Source organism: Fistularia commersonii, chromosome 4 (genome assembly GCF_037954325.1).
Source record: "Fistularia commersonii isolate RoL2024-O1a breed Wild chromosome 4, RoL_Fcom_v1.0, whole genome shotgun sequence".
NCBI classification, from domain to species: domain Eukaryota; kingdom Metazoa; phylum Chordata; class Actinopteri; order Syngnathiformes; family Fistulariidae; genus Fistularia; species Fistularia commersonii.
In genome coordinates, this window is record NC_141287.1 from 16,369,837 (window position 1) to 16,387,329 (window position 17,493).

General features: G+C 39.8%; 1 protein-coding gene across 1 annotated transcript in view; it reads right to left on the minus strand.

Annotated features, from left to right (window-relative positions):
• igsf3 (immunoglobulin superfamily, member 3) overlaps positions 1-17,493 on the minus strand; it is a 71,663-nt gene that overhangs the window by 44,677 nt on the left and 9,493 nt on the right. Inside the window, exon 2 of the mRNA XM_086145589.1 lies at positions 6,104-6,484. Coding sequence (XP_086001715.1) covers positions 6,104-6,484 — 381 coding nt within the window. The remainder of the gene's footprint in view (positions 1-6,103; positions 6,485-17,493) is intronic.

The window sequence follows — 17,493 nt, forward strand, 5'->3', positions numbered from 1 at the left end:
TCTCCAGCACTGCAGTGTTGTTTATTGTAACAAGCAGATCCCCTAATTTATTTCGCCATGTAAATATCAACCCAAGAGGGTTGAGTAGTTTTCTACTCTGTTTAATTTTTTTGCCTACTTCACTGCATTTATTTTGAATCTCTTGTCTAAATTGTTTAAGCTGCACAATTGAATATTCAACACTTAACCTGCCCATTGAGAGTGTTGATGAGAAAATACTGCGGTGTCATATTTGGGCATTTGCTGTGTGACAGCTACTATTTTGGAAAAAAAAACAAACAAACCAATTTCGCTATCATTCAACCTAGGATTTATTATTGCTTGACATTATAACATTAGAAGATAGAAAGTAAAATGTAAAATCATTCTGGTATTTAATTACATCTTATCTAACGGTCCCCTAATCGATGAGAAAGTGGTATTTTTGATTTCTTGGGGTTAACCTGTAACATTTATGCATTAAGCACAACCACATTAAACCAGAAATTTGTACCATTTGTGCAGACATAGCAGTCACAGCTTGCCCTGTGGGACTACAGAGTCTCGACAGCTAGTTTCATTTATAGTGTGGCAGGTCAAATTCAGCAGTTGTATTGTCTAACACGGAGTTGCAGAAGGTCGTTAGAGACCGCGTCAGCGATCAGTAGAAAGCCGGGAGAAACTCTTCAGAATTGTCTCTTTTAGACTCAATTATAGGTGTGACATTTGTCCTGACTGACAGGTTGTGCAATTCAGGCTACATTTCTGTTTTTTGTGCTCCGTTTTAAGTGCATGCATGTCTTTGTTTATGGTGGGACAGAGTGACAGTAACGTTACAGAGCTGAAATCTTTGGCTGCTAAAGCAGATGAGAAGTGCAAGGATGTGGCGATACAGACAGAGATAAAATCTCCTTCCACTTGGAGTCATGCCTGGTCCAAAGCTTAGAGACAGAATGTATGAAAGGCAGGGAAGGGAATGTAATTGTAAATTAAACTGAGAGGTAATGTTAAGGCCAGGGAGGAGAAGAGATGTGGCTATCACTCCAAGACGAGAGACGAGAAACCAAAAGGACTCTAGTCCCAATCAATACCCGTAGATGTCAATCATCTGCTCATCTATACTCACTGTCCTCTTTTGATTACTTTGCCCGTTTGTTAAGATCACCAACTCTATTAAACATCATCTGCCACTTTCTTCTGAATGAAGCAAAATGAACTGACACATTGACAAAGTCATACACCTGCTTGTGCAACACTGGCTCAGGGCTGATGCAGGAACAAGACTAAACTAACTCAGGAAGTTTGGTTTGATGAGGAAGAAGTTATTCAGGGGGGGAGACATGTCAAGGCCACGGTGGTGAGGTTCTGAGCGTTTATAAGACGGAATGTGAGATGACATCTCTCCCTTCGGTCCATGTCATTAGAAGAAGTAGAGGAAAGCACCCTGGTAGAAGACTCCCTGGTGAAAAAATTGGCAGAAGGATGGATACAAATTAAATAAACACACACACACAGAGATACACACACAATACTGGCCTCTGCACAACTGGTCGCTGGCAAAATCTCCATTTTTTTTAAATCTGTGAACACTACAAAAAACACACACACACCCCTTTCGTTTCCTCCTACACACATAATAGAGCTACAATGGCAGGAGGAGAAAACGGTCTGACCTTGTACGATCGCAGCTTCTTATAAGAGACTGGTATTCAGCTTCTTCTTAAAAGGGGTCACACAGACTGAAAGAATTATATTCTTCTTTTAGAGTGTTGAAAAATAAATGAGTGCATGTGAATATAATGAAAATGAAAACGGAAACTGCGGGATTATATTTTGTGATGGTAAGTTTTGAAGTCGAGTTACCCCTCAGCTTCTGTTTGCTTCAACGGAAATTGCTGGGTCTCATGTCAACATATTTCTCTTTTCCTCAACCTCCTTAATTTGCACTGACTAATTGCATTTAGAACTTGTCGTGCTTCGAAACAGCATTAACCTTTGCATTGGCATCAGGCAGAGACTATTTAAAGCACACTCCTATAGAGTCAGTTGTATTGTGGGTAATGCCTGGGGGAGGTGTAACCAATCAGTTGAGTTGAGAAGGAGAGCTCATCAGTTATTGGTCACACACTATTCAGCATTGCCCTACTACCATGTCTCTATTTTCCAATTTCCTAACCCCGGATTTTTGCACCGTCTTACATTTCTTTCTTACAAACCCCTAACAGTTCATGGAAATGAATGTTTTCCTAGTTTTTTCCACATCTGCAGATATACAGTCTTCTCTCCTGATCAGGGTATGGTGAAAAACAACAAAAAAAAAACAGTAAGGCAAGATGTGCTACATTACTATGTGGCTGCCTCCAAATGTGGAGGCTAGAGTCAGTAAGTCTGCCAGCACGATGACTCCAGCGGTCCTTTTAACAACAGCAAGGGTGAATGTAGGAGCAGTGTGATGCTTGTCTCACTGAGGGTTTCTTGTTCTGCTAGTTGTTGGACTTGCTCACACACAGGCTGGTGCGTAGGATAAAGAAAAGCATAATGGCCATGTCAGGCTGCTGTCCTTTTCTTTTGAAATCTGATGAGTAGGAGGAAGTCAAACAGACAAATATGCAAGCACAGAAATGCACACTCCAATGCAACAGATGGAGGTTAGTTGATCTTTTGGGACCCGATCTCTCTTTAAACTCCACGATCAGATAATGGAAGTATACACTGTGGAACTACAAGTGACCTTTAACCTAAGAGAGCTTCAATATCTTAGGAAAATTCCTCGATTTCCAGCATGTAATGACTGTGAGTGGAGAACAAATACACAATACACCCACAGTAGGAAAGATGAGTTGCAACAAAACAAAGACAAGAAACACATCAGCTCAAATTGTGGATGACTGCAACAGCAAGGCTTAAGCAAGGCTTACAATACACTATGTATGAAAAAGACAATATTCACAAAGTATTTTTGCCTGAAAGGGCTATGGATCCATTTCAAAACTTATGTGTGAAAAAAACACATAAAAGTAAACCATAACTACAAATGCCTCTCAATTTCCCTCTATCTTTTAGTTAGAATAAACCAGTATTTGGGCCGTTATTGATAGATATGTTCTCATGTGTCTGAAAGTTTTAGGCAGAATTGATCAGTGCCTGAGCAGAGCTATATTTTCATTTCACTGATCTAAGTTTAGCATCAGAGTGGATATTAAACTCATAAATAAGTCGAACTACAGCCTGCTCACAACCTTCAAACAAACAAATTCATTTCTTATCAATGAAACTCATGACCACAAAAAGTACTCCTTTCTCTGCAATCTTCCGCAAACATTCGACCTGTCTGATCAGGCCATAATGTAACAACACAACAATATAATCAACACATACCTTCTTAATCATGCAGTTTTAAGGAAAGGTTTCTTGCTTTCAAAAAGTTGTGGAAACTCATTCCTGCGAGACAGTCGAGAGCAGCAAAGATTGAAGAATGGCCTTCCAGTAATTAACCTGGCAACCCCATCAGATACACGTGCGTGCGCACACACACGCACACACACACACACACACACACACACACACACACACACACAAACACACACAAACACACACACACTTCTTCTCTCTAGTCCCTCCATTTTGGCCCCCCTCCCACCGTTTGCAGTTGCGCGTAGACATCATCTTTGTAATACGCATCTTTAAAAAGGCAGCTTTATCAAAATAGTGTCCAAAAATTGAAGAGTCAAGGACTCATAAACTGAGACAGAAAGATCTCAAAGCGGGGGATACATGCACCAGAGGGGTGGAGGGGTTGTCTAGAGGTATTGTTTGCCCACATGGTACATCAAGCTGTGCAGCTGTTAAGGCTCACTGATGGACTTGCAGGAAAAACCCTGCACCTCATGCCCTTTTAAAATAACTAGGTTAAGAGGTTAGATATATAGAAGGAGAGGGGCCAGATTTAAAAAAATGTCTCCTGACACCTCCACTCAGATTCCCCCACTATTTCTCTTGAACACAGATCTATAAATACTGTGTGCTATCAGCATTGCTGTTCTACACTTCCCCATGCCTGGGCCTTGCCCCACATTCAGAACATACTGCTCATGCTATAGATCCAACTGTTGAGCGTCTAGTAAAAGTATCATTAAAGTTACAAGTAGAAAAAGAAGAAAATCCCTCCAACTGAAGTGGTAATAATACATTTTTTAAACTTCTTTGGATAGTGATCTGCGAAGCTCTATCTTAAAGGAATATTTTTTCTGCAATGAGTGTCATGGAAATGCTTGGACAAGGATATGTTCAAATTGAATTTTCAGGGAGAAAGCATTTAATTTGCACTTTGACCCCTAAGAGGCAGGTCAACTTAGCATGACAATGCATGAATATGAATGGGGAAGGGAATTCCCACCTATGACAGCTGTGTCCTTGCTGTTGTGAGCCTGTGTGTCTTGGGGAGTGAAACACATGGAATGGAAAAGGGGAAACACATCCTGCTGCTTAAAACTCTCATACATTGTGCCAAAATTCCTGCCGTATTAATAAAAGAGCTCTGGGAAAAGAAACAAAAAGGTATAAGAATGGGGAATGAGTGTGAGAAAGATTGAGTGTAGAACAGGTGGGAGTCTGTATTGCATATCCTCTTTCCACAAAGTGTACACATAACAGCTAGTTTTTAAAAGATTTGTGGTTACTCATTTAATTTTATATATTTTATTATGCCTGGCTGTCACTGACTGACTGAAATACAAATCATCCTTTTTTTTAACCTAGCAAGTCATTATACACACATAAACAGGACAGCTGCCTGAGGCTAAAATAACCCTCAAGGACCCAAAATGTCCTCTGTTAAAACTTCCTTAATATACTTATGCATATACTTAAAAAAGTAATCGGGCCTTAGGCAAGGTATTAATACAGATTAAGATACTGGCTGATTTTTGGGGATGTTTTAAACATGACAGCTGCCATGTGCAGTGTATATGATGTGGGAAATTGTAGCCCTGTGATTCGATAAATCAGAATAAGCAAGAGGCCCAAAGCACAACCTGGCTAATTTAGCCCCAAGTTAAACATTTGAACCGCACTTGTATTAAAAATGTATGTACAAACAAATTCGCATCGCTAAGGTTGAATACAAATTCCAGCAAGAACCAAGACATAACTCAAAGCTCAATGTTTCACAGCATGGCCAGATAAAGTGTTCCTGAATCATGTTATTTCTATGGTTGGATATTTCCATCATTTTTGGTATGGATTTGTGTCTCTTGTAAAAATGCTTTCTTTCCCCAGTAGAAAATTACATTATTTTACTCCCTTAGCAGGATAGACTCAGTACACACATGGTCGCTTTGAATCCCCTAGAGACGCCCTACAGAGAGTAGAAATTATATAGACGTGGCACGAGGATGGTTCTTGGTTAAAGATTGTTTTTTATATCTGACACAGCTTTCTATGATGTTTATGCACCCACACCATCTGAGAATAGTCTTGGCCATTTCGCTTTCGTAGTACATGTTGGAAAGGGCTGTGACAATGCAAACGTTGCTCGATATTGCTCCTAGTGGTCCAAAGCTCCTCCAGGAACAGTTCAAGTGTGGCCGACAGGTATTTTGCCTTTGGTTTTCAGTGGATGGTAGTCAGTTTCATGCTCCATTTTGCCTGCTTGTTTACCGGTGTTGTTTTGCAGGATCAGAAATTATGCAGCAATCGAATAATACTTACTGTGGCAAATCATGACCTGACGCTATTGAAAATAGATCGGCTAGCAAAGCTGATGAAGGGGTTGGTCCTATAAAGGCAACACCGCAAATGCCCGGGTTCCCAAGACGGAAAACTGCTTTGTTTCCAAATGTTAAACGTTATTATTAAATGATGGAAATAAGCAAGGGCATTAATGCATCCAAATGCTGTTTGATTCCAGTTTGCGACGCAGTGGCCTTGTCATTGCATTGCTGTTCATTAGTTTCTACCATCATCATTTATTCAGTAGAATGTGTGCTGTGTTGAAGTGTTTAACTGGATTAGCGCTCATTAAAAAGATAAACAGGTAGTTTGAACCGTAAGAGTGTCAAAGGGAAGAATATATTCTTTATCTGTATATTGACATTGGGTTTGTGTAGTTTCCTTGAACACTCACCTGTGAGGTTGGTGCGTGCACTGTAGGAGCCAAGGTACTGCCCATCTGTGTTGGGTGTGTAACACTCAAACAGACCTTGATCCTTGGCCTGTACCTTCGTAATATGAAGCAAAGCTGAATCGCGACTTAGCCTCTCCACGTAGATTTCTTTATTCTCCACCCTCTGGGCATAAACAGCGTAGGCATAGTTTGGCTCAGCCGTGCTCACGATGCGGATCTCCATGTCTGGGGCCGATGCCAGGTACATGGACCACTCAAAGTCCTGCTGCACGCCCTCTTTGTAGCCTGTCACATTGCACCAGATGGTAACATGGGAGCCCTCCGTCCTTACCAGTGGTCCACTCTGTACAGTTACCACTCTCTGAGCCAAGGCAACACCAGCTAGAGGAGGCAGAGAGAGAGATAGAGAAAAGGGAGAAAGAGGGGAGAGTTACAAAACAGCCCTTTAAATATTGAACATTTGAAAAAAAATTACTTATCCTTAATTCTCAAGAAATATAGAAACGAATGTGCAGATAAACCTTGTGGAAGACCGTTTCTAAGATTCTCGTGTGCAGTTACATATTGTTTTTGACAAATGTAAACACACACTTTTTCTTCCTTTCTGAAAGACTGCTATGTGGTAATGTAGAGTAAATTATATGGATTACAGCTAAAAAGACATTTAACAGGTTCGTGTATATAACCCAGTCCTATCATGAGAGGTGGTGGTGGTTTATCCTGCGGCAGAATAACTATAATGTTGAATACATACCTATTTTAATATTAATTATGAGGCTCAAAAGTTAAGCTGATTGTAACTTCAGGGTTTTCCTCAATTAAAGCACCTTTTTCATTCACATTAACGGATTAGCAGATGTTGCAGTCAGGTTTTCTGTAGTTAACTGTGTTTTGGAGAAATCTAATTAAAGACAATAAATATGAAGATGTTTCACTAAAATAGAGAACACTGCACATTTTTTTTTTTTAACAAACAGCCTTTAGATTGATTTTGCGGCTTTTAGATATGAGGAGAAATTATTCCTATTACTTACATATTAAAAATAGTTCTTATAATCATTTTAGCTCCTACATTCAGGGATTTCAGCAAATCGAAATTAAGTTCTTGCAAAAAATGTTCCAAAATGTTAACATCTTGATCTCTACACTAATTATTGTTGAAAACAGAGGTATAAATCTAAACCCCCTAAAGTGAATACTGATTAGCTCTTTGTACATGAGTTTTGTAATCTGTAAAGGAAATGCGAGTTTTGCCCCGACCCCTTGCATGCACACACAATCACATGCATAAGACACACACACACTAGCACACACGCAAGTACATGCATGCACACCCACACACACACACAACATTGACCATTCAGGGAATAACTACAAACATCCCTCTCATTTGGGTCCGACAACAGAGCACTTACACATACCCTAAAATCCAGACAGAGCATCAAGTACGCTGTTTCCTGTCTGCTCAAACAACTGGGGATTGCAGCTGTGTGTGTGTGTGTGTGTGTGTGTGTGTGTGTGTGCGCGCAGGCTCGTGCGTCTGTGAGGATGTGTGGGAGTCTGTAAGAGGTTGTGTTTGAGGACACAATGCTTGGCATTAATAATTCACCAGACAGCTTTTTAACTTCAACATCCTGCCTCTTCCCATAGTATCTATCTCTCACTCTTACAAAGCACCCCCACCTTTCATTCACTGTTATTAGTACAAGTCAATTTAGGTCCATGGACATGAGTGTCTTTGTGTCCGTTGCAGCAATAAAAGCCTGCCAAGTTGAAAAATGAAAACACCTTTACTTGTGCTCACCAGGAAAGAAAAAGACTGAGGAAAATGGGAAGAAGATTATTGAGTGTTCATACGTTGACGTATGTGCGTGCATGTGTGAACGCGCGCACACATGCAGATGTGTGAACGTACATGCGTCTTGTTTCCTTCCTGAGCTTCAAGCTTCAAGTCTTATGTCAATTGCTTGCATCTTAAGGCTGATTCTACCCATGAGCTTACAAAATCCGTACAAATCTCCTTGGATTTCCTTTGGAGCCCCTTAGTTGATTGGGATTTAAATTCAGTCATTGTGGTGAACCAAAGTGAAACCTGATTAGGAGAACAATGCCTTATGGCTTGATTTTTCTCAAAGGACCCTTACAGAGCTAATGAGGATATAAATTTGCAATTCACTTATGAATGCATCAACCTAAAATTGAAATATGTTAACTCTATTCAGAACAAATTAAAAGTAAAGACATTACTTGGCCCAGCTACACATTTGGCTGTATGTTAACTTGATTGAAGCTTGATAAGGGCACACTTTTAATTTTGGAAATGACACAGGATCCCTGCAAAACATCATTTTATAGCATAATTATAGAATTATTCATTCATGAATTACTGAAAATAATTTCAGATTGAAATTGGACATCAAATGCTCGGTGTCCATTTGTTTGTTTGCCCATTTTGCAAACAGGCTGAATAATTTAATGCATCTTGGTGTTTTGACAAGAAATGTATACAAAAAATTACCACTTAAGAAACAAATAATTGACAATCTAAAATGAGAGTGGGAATTCATTTCAAACATGGTAATTTTATGATATTAGAAAACCAATAACTGCAATTTAACAGTATGTCACCTCAGTCACATATTTGACAATCTGAACAATCTGAACATGTCGCACCTCAATGAATCTACACAAAAACCTGTCTTACCCAAAGACCATTTGGCAGCTGAACTTTAACACACTAATAGAAAACCCGACAGTGTGATTAAAAAAAAAAAAAAAAGAGGAAGTTGAGCTAAAAATGTTCCGGATATTTTAGGTTAAAGAATGAACCATCTATTCTGACTAAGATCTAAGTTTGCTGTTTTTGTTTGTTGTGATGTCAGCGTGCTAATCTAGCGGCTTCCAGTCTACCCACATCCAGCTCAGAGCAGCTCGGCGCTGTACCGCTGCATCACCGCTTCTCATGTTGCAGCAACTCATCTTAAATCTGCTGGAAACATATTACTCACATATCCCAAAAAAAAGCACACTACTCATGCTGTGTTGCCACACTAAGAGCTTTCCTTAGCCTTCCTGTCTCTTGCTGAAACAAGCTGCCTCCTTACTACTGATTATTCTCACTCCTGTCCTCCATATTTCACCCATTATCAAGCCTTCCCTTCTTCTGGTTCCGTCATTGCTTCTCTCTAAATATTCTTCTCTCGTCTCTTTGCCTTGTGGTTTTTAGGCAGGATTTAAAGCACATCCGTGAAACTTCAAAGTTCCCGTCACTCTTTGGGCTGTTTAGAGAGGTTGACAACGACATACCAAAGCCCGCAGACTTACAAATGACTGCTCCATTGCAGCGCCACCCTTGCACAGTAATCTCGTGCCCGCAACCACCCCCGCTTCTTCACCTCAAGCTGCGATGCCTCAATCACCAAATGCCCATATTTGCTTGAGAAGGCCTCAGGTTTTCTATTATTAACACTCATCTCCATCGCTGCATACCATGAATATTGGCCTATTACTCCTACCACACACTTCCTCCAGCACTTCATCTCATGGTTACTGCCAGCTGCTTCCCACACGGCTTGTTGGGTGAATACAGGGAACATGTGTCCCATGGAAGGCGATGGTGTGTCCGCACACAAGGTATCAAACGGACCGTACCGTACAGACCACATAGAGTAGACGACTCCAGACACACACACACACACACACACATACGCACACACACAGCTGCAAAGAGGATTATGCTAAGTGGAAGTGGGGGGGGGGGCACTAATCCAATCATTTGTGGCTAGTGTCTTATTCTCAGTGGAACCAGCGGTGAGGCTACTAGCATTCATGCCTACTCACATCATCACTCTTCTATGACACATGGTAATTATACACCTAGAAAGGTGTATATTAAAAAAGTCTGAAGGGTGTTAAGTAATAAAGAGGACACTCAGGGCAGGGGACAAAAGTACCATTGTGTAGCTTTGAGCTGTCTATCAGACCCTCAATTTTATACACAAAATTGCACAAATATAGAAGAAAAAGGACACAATATTCACATTTTCTGCAGGCTGACACCCCAAGCAACAAAAGTGTTTTGATTATTGATGTGTCTTGTTGTACCCACTTTTGTTTCAGAGCTGAGATTCTATCTTTTGTTGCACGCTTGTACAAACAAACATCTCATTATTTCATAGCACGGAGGCGTGCAATCAACCATTATTTCATGTATGTGTGTAATTAAATGTAAATAGTGAAAACATATGCATAATGCCCGACAGACAGCTTGGTGGCAGTGACCATATATTCATTATAGTGTCTCATAAACTATGATGTTATAGTTCAGGGTAACTCTGCCAAAAAAGGCCAGGAGCCACTTTAAAAGCCCTCATGTTTCTGTTATGATTGATTGATTCCTATATAAACGCATAATTTTCTGGCAAGGCTAAAACAGTTTTTTCTGGGTGAAAGACCTTTCTATTTGTGCTTTTATTTCTGTTCTTGCCACTGAGGAAGATGATGTTGCCTTGAGTGGGGAACATAATATCATATCAATGTCTATTCAAATTTATCAGTATTTGAATAAAAAAAACAGACAACTTGGTTTCCTCTTACATAGCTTGCTGTGTTTTAAACACACTCCTACAGATGATGTAACTTGCACATCGCATTAGTGATTAACAAAGCATCAGTCCCTTATGAGTCCTCCTGGTCTCAAACTGCAATTTGTCGTGAAACAAGCAAAAAATCCACAAAAAAAATGACACGAACATAATTGGTCTGGTCCTGTCTGTCACTTGCACCAACCATACAGTATTTCTACAGCTGACTTTTGCCTTCTTACAGGTGCAGATATTCAGCCGACTTGATGTCTGTCTATCTGCTTCTGTAATGCAACAGCGAGGCTTTCACAACCTTGAAGACCTCACACGCATTGCAATCAAGTGCTGGTTTTGACTTCTGAGCAAAAGTCAAGGTTCTGGTGTTATGGTTTTAGTCAGCAATTTCAAAAAGGTCATTGAGCTTAAATTCAGGGCAACAATTAGTATGACCTCTGTATTGGATGCTTGTGCTGTATAATCAACAGTAGACACATATTTTACTAAAAATGACAAGATCATCAGATAACACAATGGGACTGTAATAATGGATAGTATGTGACCTTTCAATATTCATTTTTCCCATTTGAAATCAAACTTTACGACAACTTTTTTGGCAGAGTCCATCATTTATACGGATGTTTTCTACATGTGGGAAGGCTGGGATTCCAATGGACATCCTGGACATCTGGATGTCACATCTGCTTGCTGTGAGTGATATGATAAACTATCTAACCATCTTGTACATTAAACAATATTTATTATCATGGTTGAATTTCTTGTTTTCTACTTTTAATTTAGATTACACTTATGTACTCTTACATGCAAATGTATTCCCTCATGGCAACAAAAATTTGATTAATTGGATACAATTTCTTGAAAAGTCAGTAAATCTTTTAAGCGCTGTCACACACCATTGAGCGGTCAAATCTCACTGTTGCCATGGCAGCATGACCAAAGATGTCATGTCTTCACAAACCTTCACATCATCTTATAAAACCATTTCCTCTATCCATCTCTGTGGCGATCAGCTTGTGAAATACGTGTACACTGTAATTCTACAACATGTCATTATTAACAGCATTGGCAGCATTCAGCACATTTCTCAATGTTATTTAATAAATGATGACCAATCTCTTTTTCTTAACTATAACTCTAACTGTTGCCTATGCAGTCATAAATATTACAGTTTATGAAGAAGTGCTGGGGATTATTTGGTACAAAGTTAACCACTTCAGAATCAAATATACCAAGATGTTTGAAATAAAGTACTTTGGTTTTGCCAACTCATTAATTGTTTAAATGAGTAAGAGTTACTCAGCTTTTAATCTTAACAAAACTTTCTTCAGGAAAGTTGGAAAAGAAAGGGATCCAAATTCAGTCTGGCCGGTGAAATATGAATTAATTATGAAGTTGTTTCTAAAATGAATCCAGTCAATGTCCCATCATCCCGAGGGAGGTACACATTCATCCAGCAGATCAGAAATCTTATGAAGAGTCTCACACAGTGAGGTAGCAATGGAGGAAAAAAAAGGAAAGTATGGTAAAGGGAGAAGACATGAGGAAAAGTAGGGAAGCTAAAAAGGGAACGACAGCTGCCTCAGGGGTGCTAAACACCACAAAAATGCACAGAGCTAAGTGAATATAGAAGTATACCACTGCCTTATATGTGGTGGGTACATGTGTGACAGAAAGGAATAAATGCTGGAGAAAGACGAAGAACAGAAGAGTACTTTCCTCTCCACACTTCTTAGACTCGCTTAACCACTTTTCTAAATCATGCCACATCTTTCTCTCTCTATGCCTAGGAAAGTATTTGACCGGTTAACATCATTACCAGCAAGCAAAAGTTTGACAGTGAAGAACCGCAGGAGGTGGGAAAACTGGAGGGAGAAAAGCATTAGAGAAAGTACATTTTCATAGGATGGAAAGGTTAACATTCAGGGAGAGTTTGGCCACAGAGCACTGCAATGTTTGTTTCTTCACATCAAGCTACAAAAAAATGGAATCTGCATGGATGAACATATACTTTATCTCTTTTGGGTTTTCTTTTATATTGAAAAAAAATTCTTATCCATTGTATCAACTCCAAAACTGAAACCACACTTTCTCCTTAAGTGGACAGTAACTCGATTTTGATGACTGAAAAAAAAGCCTTCATTGGGAAGTTTATCCTGGGCTGGAGTGTGTTAAGAGTTAAAGGAACACGTGCAAGCAGGTTGGAGTAAAGTGTAAGGTGTGTTGGAGAAGGCTGTGGTGAGACCACTGGTGGTAGCACTAAGGAAAAGCCAGGAAGCAGGGCTGGAGGTAGCAGATGATGCTGAGGTTCTCTTTAGCCATGATGAGGATGGACAGGATTGGGAACGAGACGGCACATGTTGGATGTTTTAGAGATAAAGTCAGAGGCCAGGCTGAGATGGATGGACATGTACATAGGAGGGATACTTAATTTATTGCGAGACGGATGCTGAGGTTAGAACTGCGAGGCAGAAAGCCGAGAGGAAGAGTAAAGGGGAGATTTATGGATGGAGAGAAAGAGGACAAGGAGTTAGTTGGTGTGAGAAGATAATGCAGAAAATAGGGTTTGATGGGGGCAGATTATTTGCTGTGGCGACCTCCGACGGGAACAGCCGAGAGAAGATCCTCAGCTGTTCACACACCTGATTAGGTGTGTGTCAGCCTGATCCAAAGATGAAATACAGCAGAGGTAATGCCCCCCAAAGCTCTCTGAGATTTCTTGAATACTTGATTGACGGGTTGGAGGTAGCTTTCTTATTAAAATTCAGGTTCTGTTATTTATCTTTGATTACCCCCATCTCACCCACCCCCTGCGGCTATCTACATTCACATCAGTATGTATAAATCATTGTAGTAAAGCTACCCTTAGCAAATACTGTTCATGTAGCTTCATAACCTTGAGCAAAAATCCCTGATCCACAGCCTTAATCACCAAGTGGAATTTTAAAAGACCAATGAATTAAACTGTACTTTCTACACCGTAGGTACAAAGCGAAATGAGGTTTCATGCTCAAATGAAAACATCCTAGCTGCTGGATGGCTGTCAGCTGGTGAACAGGTGTGGATGAGGGATTGACATGAAGAAAGATATCAAGAAAAGGAGACAGAGGGCCAGTTGGATGGGGCTGCCAGCCGCTCTAGCAGCTGACAAAGACTTCCAACAACTGCCCTTTACACCCACACAGCTTTCCTCAGAGCAAAAACAAGAGAGTACAGGATTGTTTGGGTGGGGTGGGGGATCAGGGGTAAACTTAAGGTCAATGTTTTTTTGACTAAAGCAAGGATAGAGCCTGTACGTACTAATAGTGCGGATGTGGGATAGCATGACAATGGATAATATATAATTCATTGAGCAAATTCACTGCACCTCCATCACTTTCAATAAGATATCTACCATAATAGTCAAATACGGTAACAGTCCGACAGTAATACAATATGGTGTCTAACGTGTTCCAACTTCACAAAAACACTAGCGTATTTAAGTGAAGAAACAAAAAAAAGCAATAATCGGAATGTGGAGGTTTGACGGAAACCGCATGATCTGCAAAAACAGAAACGATGCTAATAAATAAGTTAGTAAAATCATGGGTGCTCCAAGCCTCTGGGGGGGCCTTCTACTTGGTTGGATGTTTCAGCATCAATTTTAGACCTAAGCGCGAAAGGGAGAAACCCCATGAAAAATAAAAAAGGTCATGTTAATAATGTATTTTTTCTCAAATTGATTGTTATCTTTACATTTCTATTGAAATAGGATTAATTAGGATACAGCTTCCATGATTTTCAAACAACCCACCCACTCTAATCCTGAGTTGCCTGGAGGCCTTCAGTGTTTCTAATGTTTTGACTGTAAAATTGTTGTTTTGCATTTTGGGAGTTTTTACTTAGGCACTGAATGTGTGTTTTTGCCATACAGAAAAACACTTTAAATGTTTTTAAATCTTTAGCACATCTCTACACCTACATTTTGAGGGTTTTAGCAAGTTACTTATAGGTTCTTTGAAGCACCTTTCGACTTGAAGACCACCAGTGCACAACTGACTGCTGCAGGTGTTTGTGCGTCGTGTCCCTGCACTGGGACAGTTCCAGAATACAACTGAAGATTTCAGGTTTAATTTCAACACTGAAATAGATAAATGTTCATTTTATCATTGGCTTGTATTTTTGAAAAGCAACTATGAAAACTAAATGTACAGTTTACCAAATTCAACCAATTCTTATCCATCCCCCCTCCCATAGATATTTATAACCAACAAGCAGGAGAGCAAAAGGATTACAAAACAAACACCCTTTCCGGTATAATTAACCCTGTCTGTGGCCTAGTATCTTAGGTTACAGTGCTTTTGAAAAAACTAAATCTCAGGCAAATAGTTCCCTTCATAAGAGAGCAAAGCCAAAGAGTATCATGCCTCATTCTTCCTTATGCATCAACTGAGAGTGATTCTTCAACTAGAGTGCAAAGACATCTCTTCTTTCAAACCGGAACTGGTTTGAAAAGGGAAAAAAAAATACCCATGAAGCACTGAATGAGCAGAGGAATATAAGTGTGGATGTGTAAATAAATAGTCTGGTTCAGTCCAAGTGTAAGAAAATGGATCCAAAGATCCCTAAAATAGCATCATTTCGATAAAGCAGTAAAAAAAATAAAAAAAGGATTCCTAATGACCACAAGATATGGGTTCACAAAGATGAGCTGGACCTTCCTGAGCTGTGATCAGAAATTATCTCAAGTCTCTGCTGTTTGCCAAGAAACCTGACAGCGATGACAGTAATTCAGGAAGCTGATGCACATAGCCTCCAAAATGTTATTTACTGTCGGACAGATCCGGGCAATCAAATTCCAAAACACTGAACTTTCTACTGGCTGTCTTTCCAGACTTATTATAAGGTGTAAGATCATAAAACATGGATGGTTTTACTTTTAAGCCTCCTGTCTGTCAAGTCTCAGTAATCTCTATGCTTCAGATATCGAGTTGCAAATCTGCAGCTCGTATCAGGACTCATAGATTTTTAAAAAATATATATATTTTTTTTTACACGTGCATCTCGCCGCCTCCTGCTCCCACGTCTTCTCCTATGCTTATCAGTACTAAGTTATAGGCCCCCGGGGCAACAACCACCACAACCCCACCTGCGTTGTTGCACAGAACAGCTGGTGAGACCAGGATGGAGGCAACAGGGGGTTTCATGTCTGATTCATACTTCTGAGTCAATGTGTTGCTAAACACAGTAGGAGTCTGCTGCTCCTGCACTGTAAATGTAACAGAGTGTAGGGGCTATTCGTGCAGCATAAATGTGATTGGTCTATTCGGGTTGATTCATCATTTCTCCTCTACATTTCTGGTGCCAATAGAAGTTAGTCGTTGGTGTCAACAGCATACACCGCATCATCCCCACTGAAGAGCTGCCTATTCTCTCCTCCTCCCACACAATCAGCTGATTCACTTTCCTTTTAGACTGTCATGAAAACAGTCTTATAGAATCAGATTGTGTAATACTGAGTGATCGTTTGAAACAGACGTTCAGCACTCTTGAGTCTTCAGAACTTTTAAATTAAAATTACAAAAGACTTTCCAGTACATTTCCCCATCACTGACACCAACTCAATTTGTTCCCCGATCCAAGAAAAAGGTTGTTCATCAAATGCTATCTTCAATTCCAATCCTCTTTTTCTTACAAAACACTCCCATATGTTGCGATGTATAAATGAAACCGTGTTAGTTTTAGACTGTCGTTTATTAACTTTATAACAAACAGACAATTGAAACGGAAAGAGCTAAAAGCGGGCAAGAGTGATACTCTTACTTGTGATTGTATTTTGGATAGTACAGTTAAATTAAATTCACACCTTCTCTCACAGGCTGGGCCATACCGGGACAGATCAAGGGACCAGAATAGACCTGCAATAAAACTGTTAAATGACAACTATCTGCAAAAGGCAGACAAGACGTCCACTCAACCTTGCAGCGACAATGGGAGCATTTGATCAGAGGGAGTACCGAAGGACAATAAACTGAAATATACAGGAAAGAAACAATACTCTTCAGTTTCTTCCTGTTACTATCAGCAAAGCACAGCAACTACACCGTATCATAGTACAAAAATATAATAACGTGCATTGTGAAGCTGGAAAATAGATCCCATTATTGAGTCAATTAGATTGTGACCGCCAGAACCAATGAAGACCCACACTTTGTCTTAGTGTGGCTTGATTGGCTTGTTCACTGAATGCCTCACTATACTGCATTTAAAAGATATAACAATGACTTAATTCTTGGCATAGCGTAGAGTCTATAGAATCAGAAAGTAAAACGTGAGATGCAAGTAAGTGGTCCCGAAACTGGTGCATGATCGGTAAGGAAGAAATTAATACAACATCTTACTTTTCCTTTTCTGTAATTGTTCCCAAATATTTAGGGAGTGGATTGAAGTTTGAAGTCCTCTGTTGAAAAGAAACATGCGCTAACTGTATCATTATACCTAGGGTGAGTTGTTTTTTTTGTTTTTTTTTTCTTCTTCTTTTTTTAACATCTAGACAGGATAAAGTTATATAAAATGTCAGTTTGTATGAGATACGATACACTGCGGTTGCTTTTATATTACAGAGCACACAAAGTCTTCAGAAATCGAAAGTTCGCTGCCTTGCGTTTGGTAAATATTTACAGCCTGACCCATGCTCACTGTAAGCTGTCATGAAAAAAAAAAATATTTAACAGGGCTGAGCCGGTAGAAGAGCTGCATGGAACAGCTTCGGCTAGTGTTGTTAAGATGGCAATCACCCTTTAATGGCATGAA